The sequence below is a fragment of the Gymnoscopelus microlampas genome (assembly GCF_963454915.1).
Source record: "Gymnoscopelus microlampas genome assembly, chromosome: 7".
NCBI lineage: Eukaryota > Metazoa > Chordata > Actinopteri > Myctophiformes > Myctophidae > Gymnoscopelus > Gymnoscopelus microlampas.
The window spans coordinates 19350574-19371979 of NC_139944.1; the positions used below are offsets into that span (position 1 = coordinate 19350574).

Sequence of the window (21406 nt, forward strand, 5' to 3'; positions counted from 1 at the left end):
TTTCAATGTATATAGGTGCCATGTCATGATGGCATAGTGCCCTAAGTTGCTTCTTTTGGGTTTGTTTTACTAGACATGGTTGCTTGTTTTTCTCGCTAAACCTGGCAACGCTGGCACAGACTAGAAGCAGCTCGTTCAGGTAACTTCAATTACATCATGATGTAACAGGACCCAGTGGATTATACTATATACGTATGTGCAAATGTAGCCTTCCGGGTTGAGTTAAATTAACATTCAGGTTTTTACCATGTATTCAGTTTATTCACTACAGGTAATAAATAATACACAATACAATAATACTATATAATACAATAAAACTATTAATAAGCACAGGTAATAATAACAACAACAATATATGATACAATGAAATATAATATATACAGTAATAATAATTAATTCAGTGTCATTGTTCACAGCCATTGCCAATTCTGCATGTCTCTACAGTGGTCCACCAACCTGTTCAATGAGACATGCCAGTAAAAGTGCAAAGGTGTATATGGGCCTGTTGTAGAGTCTGTTCTGTACACCAGTCATTTAAGTCCACAAAGCCCAAGACCACTCAGAACTTGTCCTGGCCCTGGTCCAGAGCGTTAGTGAGTTCTCTCTAACTCACTAGCGCTCTGGACCAGGGCTAGACTTGTCCCAAGCCTCATCCAAATCTCCGGCTGGATCTTTGCATGATGCGCATCGTCAGCCATGTCCACAGCATGTTTCCGGAACGTTTCAGACCTGGAGAGTACCGCAGCAGGCTGAAAGAAGTCCGAGGCTGTCGTCGGTTGGCTGTCGTCTGGCCTGTGCTGCCGTTAGCTTTCTTTAAAACCCTAAGTATCGCCTCCAAAGCGTCCTTAATCTCTTCTCCTCCTCCCTCCTTGCAGCAAGACAATAATTCCTTAAGCAGGAGTTTGTACTTGGTTATTCTCTGCAATGGCTTGATGAGGAAGGAGCTGAGAGAACTGGCAATGTCCAGACCATATTTCAGCTGGATGTGGTCAAAGTAGGCTCCAGCGTGTTCCTCCCCTACAAGTTCACTGGAAGCAGGCATGTTCATGCAGTAGTTCACATACATGTCCAACTTCTCAGCCCATGTCACAAAGCAACGTCCCACATCAGCTGGAAGCTCACACTCGACCAACTGCTTTAGTAAAACATTTCTATGGAAGTCATAGATGTCCTGCATGTTACCAAAGATGATGGCTGCCTTATTGAGGATGCTGGCAGGTTTATCCCCCACTCCGCTGGTCATCTCCCACAGGTAGATCTCCAGGCATTCACGCAGGTCTTTGGTGTAGGCTCGCTCTGTCTTCAACAGTTCATCCATGATGGACCGCATCTTCCGGACAGACTTCTGGTCGTCTGTCAGAGGCTGGTGGCCAAGATGAAGTTCACCGAGTTGCTGTTTTGACGGCTGTTTTTGCGACAACGGTCCTCCCTGGTGTTTGTGAAGGGCATGTCTGAGCTCTTCAGCCACCACAGCAACGGCGTCCTCTTCTGGCTCCTGGAAGCTCTCAGTGTTTAACTTGAAGACATTATCATCTCCGCCGAATGTTAAGTAGTGTAACTCCTCCAGGTCTAACTTGAAGAAAGTCTCCTGGTTGAAGAACTCCTCAACGTCTCCAGCGAGCATCATCTGAATCTGTGTGTCTTCCATCATCACTATCATCATCAACTGACAACCTGTGGCTGCGAGCGGCCTTTTATAGAGTGTCTGTGACGCAGCATCACATTTGAAAGATTCATAAAAGAATAACCACGGTAACGCGCCTTTGATTGGCGGAGCGCAGGTCACAGGTTAAGTTCATGTCTCGTGATCGCGTCGTGACCACGCCCACCGTCCAACCAGCTGGCCGTTAACTTTCAAACATCAACACTTGTGACGTCAGCGTTTTATATCAGGTACAGTTTAAATTATGCCGTTACTGTATTATTAATATGATGGACATTTATTTAACATGTTCTCTCAGGATGTATTGTATTAAAACAACTACATGATTAAGGTGAACATCGTTAGCTTAGCAAACGTAACGTTAGCTAAGCTTAGCTAACGTAGCTAGCTGACGTTTAACTTACACAACTAAGCTAAGCTTAGTTATGTAAGTTCCATGCAGGTATTAAACTGCATAGTAAAAGTCCGGTTAAAGTAAAAGTCCGGTAATCAAAATGTACTTGAGTAAAAGTCAGTGGTGTAAAGTAACTGTGTGTAAGTACATTTACTTAAGTACAATTTCGTAGGTACTTTTACTTTACTGGAGTATTTCCAATTGTCTATACTTTTACTTCTTCCACTACTATCTCGGAGGCAAATGCTGTGTGTTCTCTTCAACAAACTGCCATCAAACATTTCTGTTTACATTTCGGGTGAATTCTGAGACGAGGGTGAAATGTTTTGGTCAGTTTCAATGTTCAGTCCTGGGCTGCCTGCCTGGCTGCAGTTAATTGAACCGTGCCATTCGAGCTATATTAAACTGTGATATTGGTGGCGTAGTACTAGTGATAATGAATTATACCCAGTTATCATTTTTTGTTTCAATGCAGCCAGGACCTGCTGTGTGACCTGGGCAAAAGGCGGTACAATATATATATATATATATATATTTATTTATTTTTAACGTTTAATGACCAATGCGTAAAGTTTCACGGTGGAACTCAACTGTGCGCAGCAGCAGCTTGCACAGCAATTAAGAGTTTAACAGGTTTAATTGTCTCGATCACTTCATAGCGAACGTTTTCCACCGTTGAAGTGTTTCAAACGTCTTTGTCGTTTCATTCCACACTTCACCAAACGCTTTTTTGAAACATTTAAGTCAGAGTAGAAGTTCCAAACATCCCTAGCCATGGTTATGACAGTCTTGTTTCAGGGCTAAAAACATCCCCATGTTTAATTTAGGCTGTGAAAGCACATGTGTTTATATTAGATCAATAGCTGCTCCCAGGGCTGGATTAGCCAGTGGGGAACTGGGCCGGCCATCGATAATTTACTAAAATGAAATGCCAGGTTAATCAAATATCAAATATGTGCGAATATGTGGTCCTCAAAGTACCCACGTTAGAGGTCCCTGTGAGGAGTGGGGCCTTGAAGGCCGTAAGACAGTTAACAAGACCCCCACTCTGACCACCAGGAATTGGTAAAGGTATATTTCCTTGAATAGAGCCACCTAACAATTAGTAGCCTAGTTCAAGCTCCTTCCTTAAACTAAGAACTAGAATTATTACTTGTTTCAGGCAGAATTGCAATTAACATGTTTTTGCCTCAAATATATTATGAGTAAATTGTGTAAAAAATGTTTTTGTGCATCACAAAAAAACATGTATCACTTGAAATAAAGCACAAATTGTGCTTTATTTTAAATAATAGTTGTTGAGAAAATGGCATATTTGTCTTTGTATTTAATTACAGTCATAGGTAAATGAAACCTTGCTGAAAATGACAATAAAATATTTATGTATCATTATATTATGCTTTAAGAAGCTCAAAATCAAGCTCTCTGCTAAGCTTGGCATACCTGCTTAATCATATGACCATGGTGATAATTGATATGATATAAATAAATATAGGTTAACTTAGCCTATATACAATTAAACACAGTATGTCTAAAAATAAATATTAGAAGCATATTATTTTGATTTACCTGCCTGCTACCTAGTAACTTTTGACCATGCTCGTGACACACACATGGGACTGATAGTGGAGGCCGTTTTCCAAATTGGTTGACATTTGTCACAGCTAGCCTACTGATCTGCTGTCAGGGGGGGCACTAAAAATGTATCGGCCCAGGGGCCCGCGTGGGGGTTAATACGTCCCTGGCTGCTCCCATGGGTTTTATTTAATGTTCTCAATCACCACAACTGATTTCAGTCATTTATTTTTTTTACAAGATTAAAGAGTATTGGCATGTGTCAAACTCGGAACTTGAAGCATCTTGCTTAAAACCCAAATAGTCGTGGATATTTCATAAAAGCAAAGGCTAAAGCCTCAACCTGCAATTTCGTAAACTGTTTGACTGTATGAACAGTAAATGTTCATATAGGTATACCATAGCATAACAAAAAAAAACAAAATATGTAGATTTCCCCATTGGAAATCAGAATGGGGGACTTTTAGAATGATTATCATACAATTGTTTGAATAATGAACATTTGCTTTAGGCCTATATTAATGAGTCTATCTGTAGCTAGTAAAAATAGTTTTTTTCTTGTTTATTTTAGGGGAAAATAAGGGATTTTTTTCTTTTTAGGGAAAGATTCGGGACCAAATGTGTTCATTTTCCTTAAAGGGATTAATACTTGACGAATGTCCTGGGCCAGTGGTTACAATGGTAGGGCCAGCATTAATTTCCCTTAATGTCTACCCCTGTATTACCTTATTAAACCTTTTCATAAAGACTTTATGTTTTCTATAGCTAGTTTCAAGTCTTCTTTCACACATGTGTTTTTGTAAGGGCTTTCAAGGTGTGGCTACATTGTGATTGACTTGACAAGTATACTGGGGTCCAGTAAAGACCCACCCCTCGCTCCACAGAATACAATACAAATCATCATCAATACCAGCCAGGAGCAATAAAAAGTATATTTAGAGGTAGTTAAGGCGAGTCCAAGGAGTGAGGTCTAGTAGTAGTCTATAGTTTTGATTTTCGTTTATGACATGTCTAGTCAAAAACATATGTGAAATGTATTTTGTGGAGGTCCTGTGATCTACTGGCAGTGTGTTGTGCATACAAATTTGGCACTGAGTGGTCCAGTGGTTTGCAAGATTAGTTCCCGGGGAGACAGTAGTAGACACACACACATACAGACCCTAAATGGCTAGCCTTTTGCAGAGCCATGCCGTAGAAACAACATGTTTTGAGTCGTTATCACTGTCTTTTTTTTCTAATGCACAAATTCTAAAGCCTTTTGCCAATTAATTCAGCATTTTTAGGTGGTTGGAATGTGATAAGCATGGATTGATATATCTAGGTCATTGCTGACAAGGTTAGCACATTTCAGTGCCGAAATAGCTCAGTTGGGAGAGCGTTAGACTGAAGATCTAAAGGTCCCTGGTTCGATCCCGGGTTTCGGCAGCATGGGCTTTCCTTTTAAGGTAGCTTTCTTTATGGGGGTGGCTGTGGCTCAGTTAGAGCAGCCGTTTGGGTTGCTTGTTCCATGCCTGGCTCTTACTGCCTGCGTGTCTATATCTAAATACCTACCTATCAATCAGTCAGTCTGTGTCTCTTTCTCTCTCTCCCTATTGCTTGAATTGAATTGCAATGATCAAAACACCTATCTCAAAACCTCAAAAAGGCTTGGAGTTTATTGAAGACCATACTTGTTTCGGCAGGGGGACTAATCCTTGAGATGCAGCAGTTACACTCGGTTCTGTAAGGCGACCAACCTTTACCTGGATGTACGGAACCCACGCAGAGGTCACGAGAGGTCAGTACACCTAATGGTGGTTGTGCTGGTTTGTGGCTTGTATTAGACTTGAGTACAAGAACTGAGCAATAATGTATTTGCTGTGAAGCTTATCAGTGTTTCTGCTACAGATACAAGGAGGACTTCATTCAGAAAGGAGAGATTGGTGGTTATTGCACTCTGAACAAGCGAGCACTGGCCGACGAGAGAGAACATAAAAGCCCCTTGCATCATGGTAAGGCAAGACACATGCAAATAATCCTTCATATTTTACAAGCACACTCACACAAAGTTACTGGTGGTTTGGCAGTCATTTTGTGAAACAATTTGTAATAGTTGTTGATATAGAGAGGCACAAAAAGGTGTTCCCTGACCGGGAATCGAACCCGGGCCGCGGCGGTGAGAGCGCCGAATCCTAACCACTAGACCACCAGGGAGGTGTAACAAGTGTGTTGTAAATGTTTGACATGTAGGGCAGCTGGCAGGACATAATTCCAGTACTTAAGACCACCACTAGAGTGCGCTTTCCCACTACATCTAAAAAGGAATTAATTCCATTTGAACTCAACAGTTCAAGAACCTCCATTCTAGACAGTCTTAGCCTCATGGCAACCATGTGGCTACCAGTGACAGTGGGGAATCTAAGCTAATAGAAACGGCAGGCTTTCTATTCCTGGAGAAAGTCAGCATGCTATAATGGAAGACATTGTTCTTGCAATAAAAAGATAAAATAATTAAACTTTTCCCATATATAATGAGCATTAGTGAGGACCAATTATATGAATGTTGTTAGGTGGAAAATGGGTGAAGTGGTCCTTTATGTTCACGAATATGGCCTCGTTGGCGCAGTAGGCAGCGCGTCAGTCTCATAATCTGAAGGTCGTGAGTTCGAGCCTCACACGGGGCAGTTCTTTTCTTCTGCATATGATGAAGTGTACCTTCAACTGGTGGTCGATTGCAGAAGAGGTGATTTCTGGAGAGAGTAACATCGGCAGCTCTCTTTTCCCTGCCGGTGTGCAGGGCAGGTCACTTATTGTCTGAGCAGAGCAGACTACATATTGCAGCCTGGTCTTGGAGGGAAATAATGTATGCCGTCACAATTTCAGTAAAGGTTAACTGTGTAACTTTTAGCCTAGTTTATATATACTAGATCTTCAAATCTAGTCCTATGTTGCACTGATAAGAGCAATGGCCACCGAGAGAGTGTGTTGGTGAAGTTTCAAGGCAATCAAAACAAACAGGAAGTACGAAGGAGAAACCGGAAGTGGTAATGTCTTATCTAATTGAAAGTCTGTGGGACCACCCACCAAGTTTGGAGCCTGTAGCATGCTGGGAACTGTAGTTATGGGTGTTAAAACCCCAGCCAATAGGAACACAGAGGGGGTGCGGGGCATCAGCAAATTACCCGTTCCATTGGCCGCCTAAGAGAAACCACCAAGTCTGGGGCCTTTAGCATGCTGGGAACTGGAGTTATGACTGTTTAAACCCCAGCCAATAGGAACACAGAGGGGGCGGGGCTTTAGTAATTACAGCCCATCCCTATTGGACGTCTAAGAGCACCTGCCAAGTTAGGGAACTTTAGCATGCTGGGAACTGGAGTTATGGCTGTTTAAAGCCCAGCCAATAGGAACACAGAGATTAAAACCCAATCAAGTATAATATATCGTCGGTGTCCAGGACGAACCAGCTAACTCCATTTTCATCTTTTTTTTTTTTTTCATAAATCAACGCTATTGAACACCCTTTAGGTCTGTGTAAAAAATCAAAACATTTGAACCTATGAAAAGTATTAAAAAGCGCCTCTGACGAAAACTCCCAACTCCATTGGATCCTCAAACTGTCCGTCAAAAACAAACAACTCCCCCCTCTCCTCTACAGCGCTGCCTTTTAACAGCATGAGTAGTGCGCACTGCGCAGTGAACTCCCCTACGGGGAGTAAACAAACTCCCCGTAGTCTGTTAAAACTATGCAGTGTACCTGTTTATCAAACTTAGCACTGACGCTAATGTTATGAAAACAAGTCATTATATTTCTAAAATCTATGAAGTGTTTAATGAGGAGAGCAATGTGACAAGAAGAAAGGCGTTCATAGCATTTCTGTCGCGCTATCTACTACCTCTTTGCAAAAGTTATTGTAATATTTAAAGTCCTGTTTATTATTGTAGGCCTATATAATAAGTGGCATGAAGCATTAGGGCATTAATTCACACGTTGTTGTGATGCATTGTGAGCTTGGATATCCATTGTTAGCTTTTGAGAATTTGTACCCTTTTTGAAACCTCTCCCTCAGCAGTGAGTGGAGCTATTGTTGTTTGGACACCTACAGTAACTCCACTTCAGCTTGATTTCTGCTCGTCTGAAACTACTAACTCCACTTGCGCTGGGTAAAGTGTTGATTTACCCGCGATTTGGGTAAAGTGTTGATAATATAATGACACATGCAAGTATCTGACAATATATAAAGTCACTATACCAACTTTGATGAGGCAGTATTGTTTTGTTTTAAAAAATATAAGGTTTTCTTCATTTCCTGAAAAACGTATATTTTGTTTTTCCGTTTCCTGAACAATGAGCGTTTTGGAGTTAGCAGTTTCGCGCTGAACAGCAGAGATAGATATATATAATATACAAATAATTAACATTATCAAAATCTAAATCAGACCCAATACATTAAAAGACATAATCATTCAGATAACCAATCAGTAACTAGACATGTGAGCACAGTTGATTTGATTTCAACCATAATTTGAGGTTTACCCCCTTTACTGAGAAGGCAGACTGTCCGAATGTGTTCTTGCTTGTGGGAACAATACAGTCACCATTTGTTGATGCTTGTGTAGTTGCTCTACCAGAGCTCTGACGCCTACCAACCGACATGCACAGAACCAAACATAGTTCATTAAATTCAAGTGGCATCTCTGCACGCTCAATATTGTACTTACTACTTGCTGTAATGCACACATCCACACGATCATAAGTCAATCCAAACGAACAAAAGTAATCCAATAACTCGTCAGGATAGACCAATAAAAAGAATCCATAGCAATACATTATTGCCAATAATACAGACAGAAGCAAACTCGGCAGCGAAAATAAAAATATCACTGGTATAATAATTCATTGATAGATATTCCTGTGCGTAATCTCCAGACCAGTGATTTTGGCATGCAGTGGTAACAGGAAATGTGGGCACCAAAACATTCTGGGCACAAGGGAAAACTGAGCACTTTGGAAGAGTGGGCACAAGGGAAATGTGGACACCCGGAAGAGTGAGCACTTTAGGGGGAGAAGAGTGAGCACTGGGAAAACTGAGCACTAGGAAGAGCGGGCACTAAGGAAATGTAGGCACCAGGAAGAGTGGGCACCTGAAGTCTTAGGATTCGTGTCCACAGAAAGTGTTTTCCCGGTGTTAATTTTGACAGCAAAGTCTTAGTCTTTTGAATAACACACCATTTAGTTTTAGTCCTATTTTAGTCTTCTGAAATTGTTTAGTCTTACTTAGTCTTGTCTTAGTCGACTAAATATCAAAATCTTAGTCTTTTTTTTTTTGTCTTAGTCGTAGTCAACAAAATTAACACTGTTTCCCGGTGCCCACCTTTCCTGGTGCCCACTCTTCCCTAGTGCCCAGTCTTCCCAAAAAGTTGGTGCCCAGAGTTTCCTAGTGCCCACTTTTCCTGTATTCCATGCAGTTATTCCACAAATAGGCCTAGACCTGGCAAAGTAGATCCGCCCATAAAGCAATAAAATATGGTTTAACATAGTCTGAAAAATCATAGTGGTTATAATGTTTAATAGCATTTTTAGATTTTTTTCAAAATGTTCATCCGATAACTAATCCCGGGTTAATCTGCTATCTAGGTTTTGTGAAACGGGCCCCTGGCTAGCATTTGAATTCAAAACAATGGTCATAAAGTGGATAACCTGGTTGTACAAATTAATATGTTAATTGAGGGAAGCAGTGAACTTGTGGCTCATTAAGATATTGCCAGTTATAGTAGTAGCTTAGCTTTCTTTCATTGCCATGGCTTTGAGGCAATATTGTTCATCAAGCACAATGTTACAAGTGGGGGTGGTGATGAAAATGGTTTGTCAGAAGTGGGATTCGAACCCACGCCTCCAGGGGAGACTGCGACCTGAACGCAGCGCCTTAGACCGCTCGGCCATCCTGACAGTAATGCTTGGTAATAATAATGAGTGAATCCAACAGTTTACAGTTATGTGACATTTATTACATGTGAATAAGATCATTGCTACTAGAGCTTCCAATGGGCTAGTTAAGGCACAGGTTTGTGTTTTGTTGTTCACTGCTTATCTGTTTTTCATGGCACAGCCGTGAAAAACGGCCCGAGGATCGGTGGTTTTGAGGCAATATTGTTCATCAAGCACAATTAGTCCAGGCAATCTAGCCCATTTTAGACCCAAAAGTCAGACTAATTAAAATAGATTTTTTTTCAACAGATATCATTTCTATGAGGTGTCTAGAACAACATACTAAAAGTCCTAAGAAATCCTAGATGCGGAAATATGTTTAATTCTCATCAATTCAAGATGTGTGCTAATACCTCGAGAAAACTAAACACCCTAATGGGCTTTTTTTTTTCTTTTGTCCTATCACAATGAAACTTTCCACAATGAATCTTAACATGAAAACTAAACTTTTTTGTATTACAAGTTTCTTTGAAACTTAATTTGAATATGCATATTAGCTTAATATATATTGAATATGCCCAAATTTGCATATCACGAAAATTACTTTTCCCCAAAATGTATTATATTTACATTGGTGTTTGTTAATGATATCAAACACACTGATCAGACTTTCATGAACCATTTCATCAAAATATTGTGAATTCATAGAATAACATCAAAAACACCATTCATATGTATGACAAATGCATAAATCCGTCAAATCTTCCTCCAACCATCCTACTGCTAACGGTTGATGGCAATGCTGCTTTTGGACTGGCCTCTAACCTGAAACCTGCCCGGCTTGGTTGTACCTGCCTGGGGTATAACCCCAACCGGTATAGTCCTCAGGGTCACAGAGGCACACAAGCCTCCCCACCACCACAAGGTAGCAGCAAAGTTATTTTTGTGTTTTTATTTTTTTTGTGTTTTTATTATTATTTTGTTTATTTTATTGTTCAAACGTGATCCTCAACTCCTTTTGTATGATTCTTTGTTCTTGCACCACCTATTTCAGTTCTTCCGCTCATGGATCATAGTCATAAGATAAATCAGGCAACTGGGAATTTGTACAGCTAGTACCACGACATATGGCAGTGCAAGGGAGTCCATGTTTTTTTGCATGTGCATCTCTTCGTGCTGCAGTCTTTCTTGCAGCTACAGCAGACCACATCAAGTAATTCTGGTGGTCCTGCAGGCTGATCAGTCATTATTGGCATGAATCTACCACCTATAACATGCCATCCCCAGTCTTCTGGACTCATGCTTTCACTTGTTCCTTTCCATTCATTGATCTGGTAGAACACACGGAGATTGTGGAACTTCACAGCTGATGATGTTGGTGGAAGAGTTTGAGGTTCCACTGGAGATAGCTGATGATGTTGGTGGAAGAGTTTGAGGTTCCACTGGAGATAGCTGTCTCAGCATATCCAGCGATTCATCTTTGTCATCCCCATACAGTGAGACTAGAGCCTTTTCACCAGGATGGTTGGAGGAAGATTTGACGGATTTATGCATTTGTCATACATATGAATGGTGTTTTTGATGTTATTCTATGAATTCACAATATTTTGATGAAATGGTTCATGAAAGTCTGATCAGTGTGTTTGATATCATTAACAAACAACAATGTAAATATAATACATTTTGGGGAAAAGTAATTTTCGTGATATGCAAATTTGGGCATATTCAATATATAGTAGGCTAATTTGCATATTCAAATTAAGTTTCAAAGAAACTTGTAATACAAAAAAGTTTAGTTTTCATGTTAAGATTCATTGTGGAAAGTTTCATTGTGATAGGACAAAAGAAAAAAAAAAGCCCATTAGGGTGTTTAGTTTTCTCGAGGTATTAGCACACATCTTGAATTGATGAGAATTAAACATATTTCCGCATCTAGGATTTCTTAGGACTTTTAGTATGTTGTTCTAGACACCTCATAGAAATGATATCTGTTGAAAAAAAATCTATTTTAATTAGTCTGTCTGGAAATGCTACTTTGCCTGGACTAAATGTTACAAGTGGTGGTGGTGATGAAAATGGTTTGTCAGAAGTGGGATTCGAACCCACGCCTCCAGGGGAGACTGCGACCTGAACGCAGCGCCTTAGACCGCTCGGCCATCCTGACAGTAATGCTTAATGATAATAATAAGTCATTCAACAATTTACAGTTATGTGACATTTATTACATGTGAATAACATCATTGCTACTAGAGCTTCCAATGGGCTAGTTAAGGCACAGATTTGTGTTTTGTTGTTCACTGCTTATCTGTTTTTCATGGCACAGCCGGCAACATTGCGCTTTCATGTTGTCCATACCATTGTCGTTAACACACTGTATCATTTGTTATGAAAAGCCATTGTTAGAAGTGGGATTCAAACCCACAGTCAGGCATACAGAGTAGACCCTTGCACCCCCTGAGTTTAGTGCTAAACACACTGCACTGTAAAGAAGTGTAATGGATAACGCGTCTGACTACTGATCAGAAGATTCTAGGTTAGACCCCTGGCTGCCTATTAGACAGATATAGCATAAGACTGGGTCTAAGCCCAGTATATGGCTGAGCAATGTGCTGAATTATGGGCAATTTCTTGGAGGGATAGGCAGTGGTAGTGTATTGGGGCAATTCATGTCCATTAATTTGCTGGATATTAAATATTCTCCTGCAATTTACTGTAGTGGTCGCAGCAATATTTGTTGATAAGTTTACTGAAGTAGCATATCATATGACATGATTAACCTATGAATTAATTCAATTAAAACAAGGTCATACATGTACGTTAAAGAGCAATACTTTATAGGGCTGGTAAATTAATATTCGAATTTCGAATATTCCTCGAATATGGAGAAAATACGAATATGAAAATTTATATTTATATTTGAATACAACATTTTAAAGAAAACGTTTTATTTTTTACTTTCTTTTTGTTTGTTTATTTGACAGGGACAATACAAAAAACAATGTATCAAGTTATAAAAATAAACAAAATATGTGTTTTATTGGATCTGAGCAATTGATACATTGTTTCTTGTATTGTCCCTGTCAAATAAACATAACATTTTTTTTTTTAAATAATAATAATAATATTTGAATATATTCGAATATCTGCCAATTTTTATGAAACCCTATACTTTGTGTGTGTATGTGTGTGTGATTCACACCCATGCCTCTAGGGGAGACATCCTGACACTTACGTAAGGACAAAATAATGAGTGAATGTAACAGCTTACAGTTATTTTATTACATATGAACAAGGTTATTGCTACTAGCGCTTCCACTGGTTGCTATGCAGTAGATAAGGAAAGGAAAAGCAAAAAATATGGTGAAAAGATTATCCAGAATGCCGCAGCACACTTGGTCTTCAACCAGCCACATTTTTTCACATGTCTCCCCCTTTCCCCACTTTCTCCATTGGCTCCCAGTTACTTAGGCTTAGAAGGGATTTTTTTTAGCACCAGCCAATAAGTTAGTGCAGCGCATGATCTGGTATTTTGTCATGGCCATTCATAAATGACGATTGCTCATTCAGTCTTCCAAATGAAAAAGCTTACAGCACCTGGTATTCCCAGGCGGTCTCCCATCCAAGTACTAACCAGGCCCGACCCTGCTTAGCTTCCGAGATCGGACGAGATCGGGCGTGTTCAGGGTGGTATGGCCGTAAGCAACTGTAGCAGCAGCCGGTAGGTCTTATATAGATGACAGTGGAAAGGAAGCACGAAAGGAAGGAAGAATGCCCTGCTGTGGAGTGTGTTTATTCTACTTAGGCTCGACTGCTAAAGGTTAGAAAGGACATAATTATTTCAGCAGCAGCCAACAATAGGCCCTATATAGAAGTCAGTGACCAGGGAAGAAGCTTTTCAACCTTGAAAAGCATATAATATTGTATAAAGGGAGCTTTTCATCACCTCATCTTTAGGATTATTACGGTCATTTCCGGGTCGCGCGGCCCAATTATTAGTTACGTTAATGTTTGGGCTGGGCCTGGGATGCTTTTCAGCAGTGGCGTAATTTACATAGGGTTGCTGGGTTAAAACAGTGAAACGCAGTTTTTTTTTCAGCCCGGACCAAAATGCCAGGGCTGAATTTTGGTCCCAGCCCGCCCTTGTACACATGGACATACAGTACATGAGTGATGATTAGCTCAACTAGTGGAGCTAGTAAGCAATGATTTAGCAATGAGAGGGGTCCTCCCGCAGCCGTACCTGTCGGTAGAGACTGAGGCAGTCTAATGTGAATTTTAAGGTTGCCAGTTCAGCCCTTTGTTCACCCAATGTACAGTATGTGTCAATGTGTCCCTGAGCAAGACGACACTTAACCTCTAACTAACTTAACCTCTGAGATTGTTTCAGAACGAAGATGTGTTGGGGGTACATTGAGGATACCCATTTGGTATCAACAGCCATCATTTTATGTTATTGTCATAAGTTGTGTTTTAATTTTACAAATTGAGGCTTCACCACATCGCCAAATTATAAATTACAGAGTGGCAACACAGCAAAAGTTGCGTGATTTTATTTATTTAATTGTGGTATTTATTATGTAATGTTTGGACTAAAAATGTCCATAGATAGCTGTGTTCTGACCGGAATAGCATGATGAGGATGTTGGATATAGACAGAAAAGGCAATTCTGCAATGTTGCCTGCATATTTCATGTATATTATTATCTATTTCAGTGACTGGAGACATAAATGTTTTGTGACTATCACTGTTACTTGGATTAGATAAAAGTATTTTGGTTTGAAAATATGCATTTTAGATGTAACCATAACGCCATGTCTGGCATTTGTTACAAACTTAACCGTTTGAAATTTGGTTGAAAATTCAGGGAGTTGTGATGATTTTAATAGTGGAGAGACCATCTTCTTCAATGGACATAAATGTATTAGAAGGCTCGGCTTTCTTCCCCAATATGGTGACCGTAGAGACAGGTCTCCAATGAACTGCATCGGCCAATAAGGTATCGCTGTACCTGTCTAGATGCACACACCTGCATCTAGTCTTGATGATTGCAGTTTGAGAAGAGCTGTTGCAATCCTTCAGAGACCATTTCAACTCTAGGTCAAAATATAGAGCTTACTGTAGCAGACAACAACAGAGATTATTGACCTGTAGCATATGTTAAACTGGATGTGATATTATAGTGTCTAAGTTAGATAAAAGCACAATGGCTCAACTTAATTGTAAATATGACCCTAACACCAACATGCATGCCTCCATGCAAGATGGCCACAGTTTGCAGAACCTGCAAGATGTTTTGCGGTATGGACCTGGTGCAATAATCTCGGAAATACACATCTTAAAGTTTGCATTGGGCGATTAATGGGATGATTTCGCCCTGTTTTAGGCATCCTGGAGCTATGGCATCTGCCCTCAGGTCGGTGTGTGTTCCCAAGCTGTTCTCAGTGCCTGGACTGGATGAGAGGGAGGCTGAAATATCTTCACCAACATTTAATGGGGAAGGAATCGAAGAAGGGTACAGACACGATGAATCACTGGCTTGGCTGGAGAAATGCTTGAATGAGTTGCTCATGTTGCCTTTCTGTTCCACAACACAGAGCTGGAGATTCAGCTGATGAAGAAGACCAAAGTGAGGAGGACGTTCCACCTGTATTATTTCAATCAAAGTACATTGATATGTGTAAGTTGGCTCAACCACCTATTTCATAGTTTGTCATGGTATTGCCAAAATATCAGATGTACAAGCTCACATGTTGCCTTGTGAGACGTGTGAGCTTGTAGATCTTCTATTTTTTTACAAATGTTTGAAAACGTCCGCCTACAGTATGATGACATGCCAAAAATAGGGATGCCAGGTTGAAGTTGTCTATTTTGTAGCGTTTCTGATGAGCTCACTTGTATACCGCTATTCTCCCTTTCTGTCTGCCATTTGCAGTCCCACTGTATCAAGACTATCTGCCGTCTCTGAAAGATGCCCTCCACCGGGCGAGCAAGGGTGCTGTCCATGAGCTAGTGACCTGCCAGTTCCTACCGGGTCTGCAGTCCCCTCTTAGCTCTCACACCCATTTTGAGTTCTCTAGCCCTACTCCATGTTCTCCTGTGGTCACTCGATCCACACCTGTCAGGATTATCCCATGTACCCTTTGGCAAGACCTGGCTGAGGTGAAGGAAAGTGGTATCCTCACCACACTGACCGCTAGAGAGGTGCGGCTTCAAGAGGTATGTAGTTGGCAGTGGCACCATCCAAGATTATCATAACTCGCATATAGTATAAAGAGGCAAATAAAAACAAGTAAATACCACCAAGTGTGACAACAACAATAATGATACATGATTGATTAGGCCCCATTGATTCAAACTGAAATGTTCAGTAAATATAACACTGTATACACACCATAAAGACCCAGTCTGATAATTGGAACAAGACAAATAATAACATTGCAACTTCATCTCTGTGATGGACTTTTAACTGGTAATTTGTGAGATTATCAAAGTGCCAGTTAGAGCAGAAACAAGAATTCAGAAAATGAATGACTCAAACCCCTCTTTTGATCTGAAGGCCAGGTTTGAGGTGATTGGCTCTGAGGCGTCCTACTTGAGGAGTCTTGGGGTAGCTGTCAATCATTTCTTTGCATCAAAGAAACTGAGAAAGAGATTGTCCCAAAGAGAGCAGGACATTGTTTTCTCCAATCTCCGTCACGTGATGGAGGCCAGCAAGAGGTACAGTAAGGGCTCCTTTCAGCCACTCATGTCAAAGTATAGATACTCCTGTTCAAATATTACTCAACTGCAAGTGAAAGTTCCTCTGTCAAATTAATTGTTCTTGCATTAAAGCATGGGAGTACTTGCTTTTAAAGATACTTAAGTATTCACAAGTACACATGCTTTTTCCCGTCCTAGAAATGTAGTGGAGTCAAAAGTACAATATTTGTCTAAGTGAAAGTCTCCAAAAAATCAAATGTACTTCATCCATTTTCAACCAATTTTCATATAATTGGTCCTCACTAATGCTCATTATAATATGGTAAATAAAGATTCCTACTCACTCACTGTGACTCGAAGGAGGGCTGTGGATAATTCCGAAACCTGCCTACCAGTGACATCATCGTTGAGGAATCAAAGCTAATAGAAACTGCGCTCTTTCTATTCCTGGAAAGTTAGCATTCTATAATACAATTCATTGTTCTCGCATTAATAAAAACATTTAAACAAAATTGTAATCTTGTTTTAAATGACCAAACCTGCATACCGATGACGTCACTGGTAGGTGGGTCTCTGAACTGTCCACAGCCCTCCTCTGAGACACAGTGAATAGACAAAAATTGTGCCATATTATGAGCATTAGTGAGGGCCAATTATATGAAGATGCCTAAGTAACCAAAAAAACTAAATATCCCAAAAACACAAAATTAATAAAGTACAGATACTCAAAATGTTAAGTACATTACTCAAGTAAATGTACTTTGTTTGTTAATGTCCATTACTGGCTCCTCTCCAGCCATTGATGTTAATGGTACTCATTGTATTAACATTCATAATGGCTAATGAGTGACTACTCATTGTCTGCAGGTTTCTCATGGAACTAGAAACTCTACTTGGAGCAAATGTGGTGATATCTCATGTCGGAGACGTTGTCCTCAAGCATTGCTCAACATTCCAGGCTTGCTACGTGCCCTATGTGACCAACATGCAATACCAAGAGGCCCTTGTCAGCAAGCTGCTGTAAGTCTGTACTGTATAGCATATCTCAAACAAATGTTCCAAGCCATTCATATGTGGTGTTTTTTTTTTTTGCATTTCAACTTTTCAAGGGAAAAGAGCAGACGTTTTCGGCACGCGGTGAAGAAACTTGAGAGGGACCCTGTGTGTCAGAGACGGGGCCTGAAGTCCTTTCTCATCCTACCGTTCCAGAGAATCACTCGCCTTAAGCTCATCATGGAGGTACAAAACCTTTGGTGGCATTTAGAACATTTTCATCTTTTTTTCATAATGGATATGTGGATTGGTAAATGCTGCATTGTTTCAAAAGTCAACTTTTTCCTGTAATTTCAGAACATCCTAAGACTGACCCAGCCAGACTGTGGTGCCATCTCATCTCTAAAACAGTCCATAGAGGCCATTCGTCAGGTAAATGTCATTCATCACAAAGCAAATCTAATCAGTTGACATGACTTGCACTTCACCCAGTTCCAATCCTATCATCATATACTGTAACTGGTCCTCACTTGTGCTCATTATGAGATGGCACAATTTCTGTCTACAAGCTTGTAGACAGAATTTCCCATCCTGGAAAGTTGGCATACTTGAGGAGAAGCCATTATTATTGCGTCAATAAAATAATTAAAAGAGGAAAAGGGTTTGTTTCAATCAAGTTTGAAATATTGATTGAAATGACCACTGACGATTGGTAGGCTGGTTTCTGAACTGTCTACAGCCCACCTACAGTACAAGATGCAGAGAAAGTAGACAAATTCTACCATTGTATAATGAGCATTGTTAAAGACCAATTATACAACGATAAGGGTGAAAATGGGTGATGTCCACCTTAACTTGTTTTAAAATTCTCTCTTTAGTTAAATGAACAATTGTCCAAACCATTGATTAGTGAGCAAAGACAGTGGGGGAAAAACATCATATAATTTGGTTACATACGGTATACAGTATATGAATAAACTGTGGCAAATGTATATGAATCGTGTTTTAGAGAATTACTCAAACATACACTGATATTTTGATTAAACCAGATAGTGGACAAGTGCAATAAGGGAGTCCAGAAGATGCAAGAGATTGAGCGGCTGGTGCAACTGGAGCTGCAACTGGACTTTGGCAATGTTAAGGTCTGTAGCCTTCTGTTATCTCCATGGTGTCTGGTGACTTGACATGCAATGGGTTTTACATCACACTGCACTGGTGGAGCACAGAACTGTACACAACAGTAGGGGTGTGTCAGTAATAGAACTAATCGATAATATAAAGGATTCTAAAATAACAAATGGCTTATCTACAAGCTCACACCGCATTGTATCCACGGTGCTGTGTGGGCTTGTAAATGGGCCATTTCACCATTTCTGCACAACACCGTTGTACGACAAAGTATAAAAAAGGGTTAAGTGATTTAGTAGACTATAAAAAGTTATCAAAAAGGTAATCAATAGAATAATCTATAAAGTAGATAATTGAGTTATAGCCCTACACACCGGTTAATCACAACATGTGATGACTTGTCTTGGGTTAAGTACCAGGTATAGTAGGTTTGCTTCATGAACCCACAGGTGGCAGTCATGTCTTCATCTAAATACTAAATGGGCTCTGTGCATGGCTGTAGTTCTGCCATGCCTTCTGAACATTTGAACCGTGAACGCACTTCACCTTCATGTGTGTTTCCGGTTGAAATCTGCTGCTGAGCCAATCAAATGAAGCTGTGATAAACTGACCCGTAACAGGAAACGGAAATGCCTGCATCTGGAAAAGGGAACTATCAGTCATGCACAGAGCCTATTAAAAGTAGAACCTACATACAGAGCTAAAGGGAAAAGAGATCTTTATTAGGAAGACGTTTCAATTCATTGTGGCTCTTCAGGTCACTTACAGCACCTATTCAGTCCATTATGTGTCACCCACTACAGTATGTGCCTCTGTGTGACACATATAATGATGGACTGAACAGGTTTATTTTTAGCGTGCGTTTTTTTTTAACCCAGCACCCACTGTTGATGACGTGTGTGTATAGTTAGTTTCCCTTTCAGTTTATAATCTCACATGTCCCTCCCCATCCAGAAACTACCTCTGATTGTAAGTGGTCGTTGCCTGGTGCACGAGGGTGCCTTGAGACAGCTGACGCTGGAGGACAGACCAAGTTCACAGATGTCCTTCACAGATGTCTACCTTCATCTCTTCAACGACCTCCTGGTCATATCGTTGAAAAAGTATTTCACATCCTCAAATTGCCACCATATATCGTCGCTTTTGGGTGGACACTTTTACATTTACATTTCCTGAAAACTGTTAGTTTTCAGGAAATGTAAAAAAGAACCTGTGTTCTGATGGATCCAATGTAGTTATTTAGTCACAAGCTCTTTTCATTGGTTCAATATTATTAAACCCTCAGACTTGACCACTTTCACAAAATTAAAAAATGGCTAAAATAGCCGCTCACAATGTCACGTGTTGCATTGCTTGTTGATCGGCTATTTTGCGCTACTTTTATGTGATACTGTAGTATGACGAAATAGGGCATTAAAAGGAAGGTAAGTGATTTTCCTTGTTACAATAAGTGTTAAATAGCTCTATATATTCTGATAGTAGTCATTTCTATAGTGTTTGTTCAGTAACAGGGGTCTCCCTGCATCTCATTTGAGAGAACTCAAATAGGATAAACAAGTGTAATTGGAAATGATGACACAGAGAAATGAACAGACACAATTGGAACTGGAACACTAGCAAATTGAAGCTGATAAATGGGTACTCTCTCCTGACTGGCTGTAATTTGGCCACCCACCGGAAAATGTATTTTCTGTTTATTTAAGAGCTGAAGAGATAGGGAGACATCTGGTACTGAACAAACACTCTACAGCCATGATTGCTATCAGAATATAGTGCTAAAAGTTGTCATTTTGAGATATGAGGTTTCTGCCCGACAGTGACGATATCCAAATAGTATTGTGTAAATATGTTGTACCATGATGCCACATGTGGCTCTGCTGTCATTTCCCACACCCCTCATTCTTCTGTTGCTCTGTAACCGTCAGGGAGCAGCGTTTCATTGTGGTGGATCATGCCGAGTTTCCCACTCATGTGCATGTCAAGCAGCTGAAAACCAACGCTCTAGGTCTACCATCAGACTCCTTTCTGTTGCATCTCTCTCAGAATTGCACCGGACAACCAACTGTCTTGATTCTTGCCACACACACATGGTGAGAAATGGTGTCTATTCACCACTTCAACCTTAGCATTACTATTCTTCACCAAACATTGCAGATCTGCAAGGCCACAATGTTAACATGTTGTGAGCTAAGTATAGGGTTTAAGTGTTGCTAACCCTGGTTTTCACAATTTGTCAAATGTTTTAAAAACATTTTCAGCGACAATGGCAAAGCTCACACTAGGTGTCGCATTATAATGCGCTGTGAGCCTGTAAATCGACTATTTTCACCATTTGTCAAACAACAAAGTATATAGTTCTTAAGTGGTTAATGAAATCTCTGTACCAGCCTGAGATACATTAGAAAAGATCTGTAATAAACACCTATTCTCTGTGCTGAATAAAAGAAGTTGGGAGATCTGTAATTCACGAAAGTATTTTCTTTATTTTTGTATTAACAGCTCAGACAAAGAGGTGTGGATGAAGGTACTGATGTGAGATGGGAAGATTGAGACCGGAATCAGTTGGATATATACTTTTTTAACTTTTGTTTTTATATTGTACTAGATTAGAAAGACACAAACACAAACGTAATGTTCACTCTGCCGTACGTGCGTGTGTGTGCGCACGTGTGTGGATAGAGATGCCCAATCTTTTTAATTTGTGAGCTAGTTTTTTCTATTCGCATATTTCATTGCAACATTGCAATGTCAATGTGACAGCTCTGTTTACACGTTTCTTTATTCTATTTTATATTTTCATTTGTTAGTTTTGGCTGTTTTATTTGTTTTATTTCACACTTATTGCTTTGGCAATGTATGTTTCCCATGCCAATGTATTCACTAGAAACAGTGCACTTTGCTCATGTTTAGAACACAACGCCACATTTACAAGGACCCACAATTTGTCACCATGCATGAACCCATAAATATAATCACAACTCACGATTAGATAAATCACAAATTGTCACTATTTGTAGGTAACAATGAAGCTATGCATTTTTGTTTATT

General features: G+C 40.0%; 1 protein-coding gene across 1 annotated transcript; it reads left to right on the plus strand.

Moving 5' to 3' along the window:
- The first annotated feature begins 17352 nt into the window (after nucleotides 1-17352).
- LOC311048908 (rho guanine nucleotide exchange factor 16) lies at nucleotides 17353-21313 on the plus strand. Its single transcript, XM_084062257.1, has 6 exons — nucleotides 17353-17476; nucleotides 17588-17662; nucleotides 18280-18372; nucleotides 19313-19461; nucleotides 20284-20448; nucleotides 20858-21313. The coding sequence occupies exons 1-6, from the start codon at nucleotides 17471-17473 to the stop codon at nucleotides 20892-20894; spliced, it is 525 nt and encodes a 174-aa protein (XP_083918383.1). The 5' UTR covers nucleotides 17353-17470; the 3' UTR covers nucleotides 20895-21313.
- The last annotated feature ends 93 nt before the right edge of the window (nucleotides 21314-21406 follow it).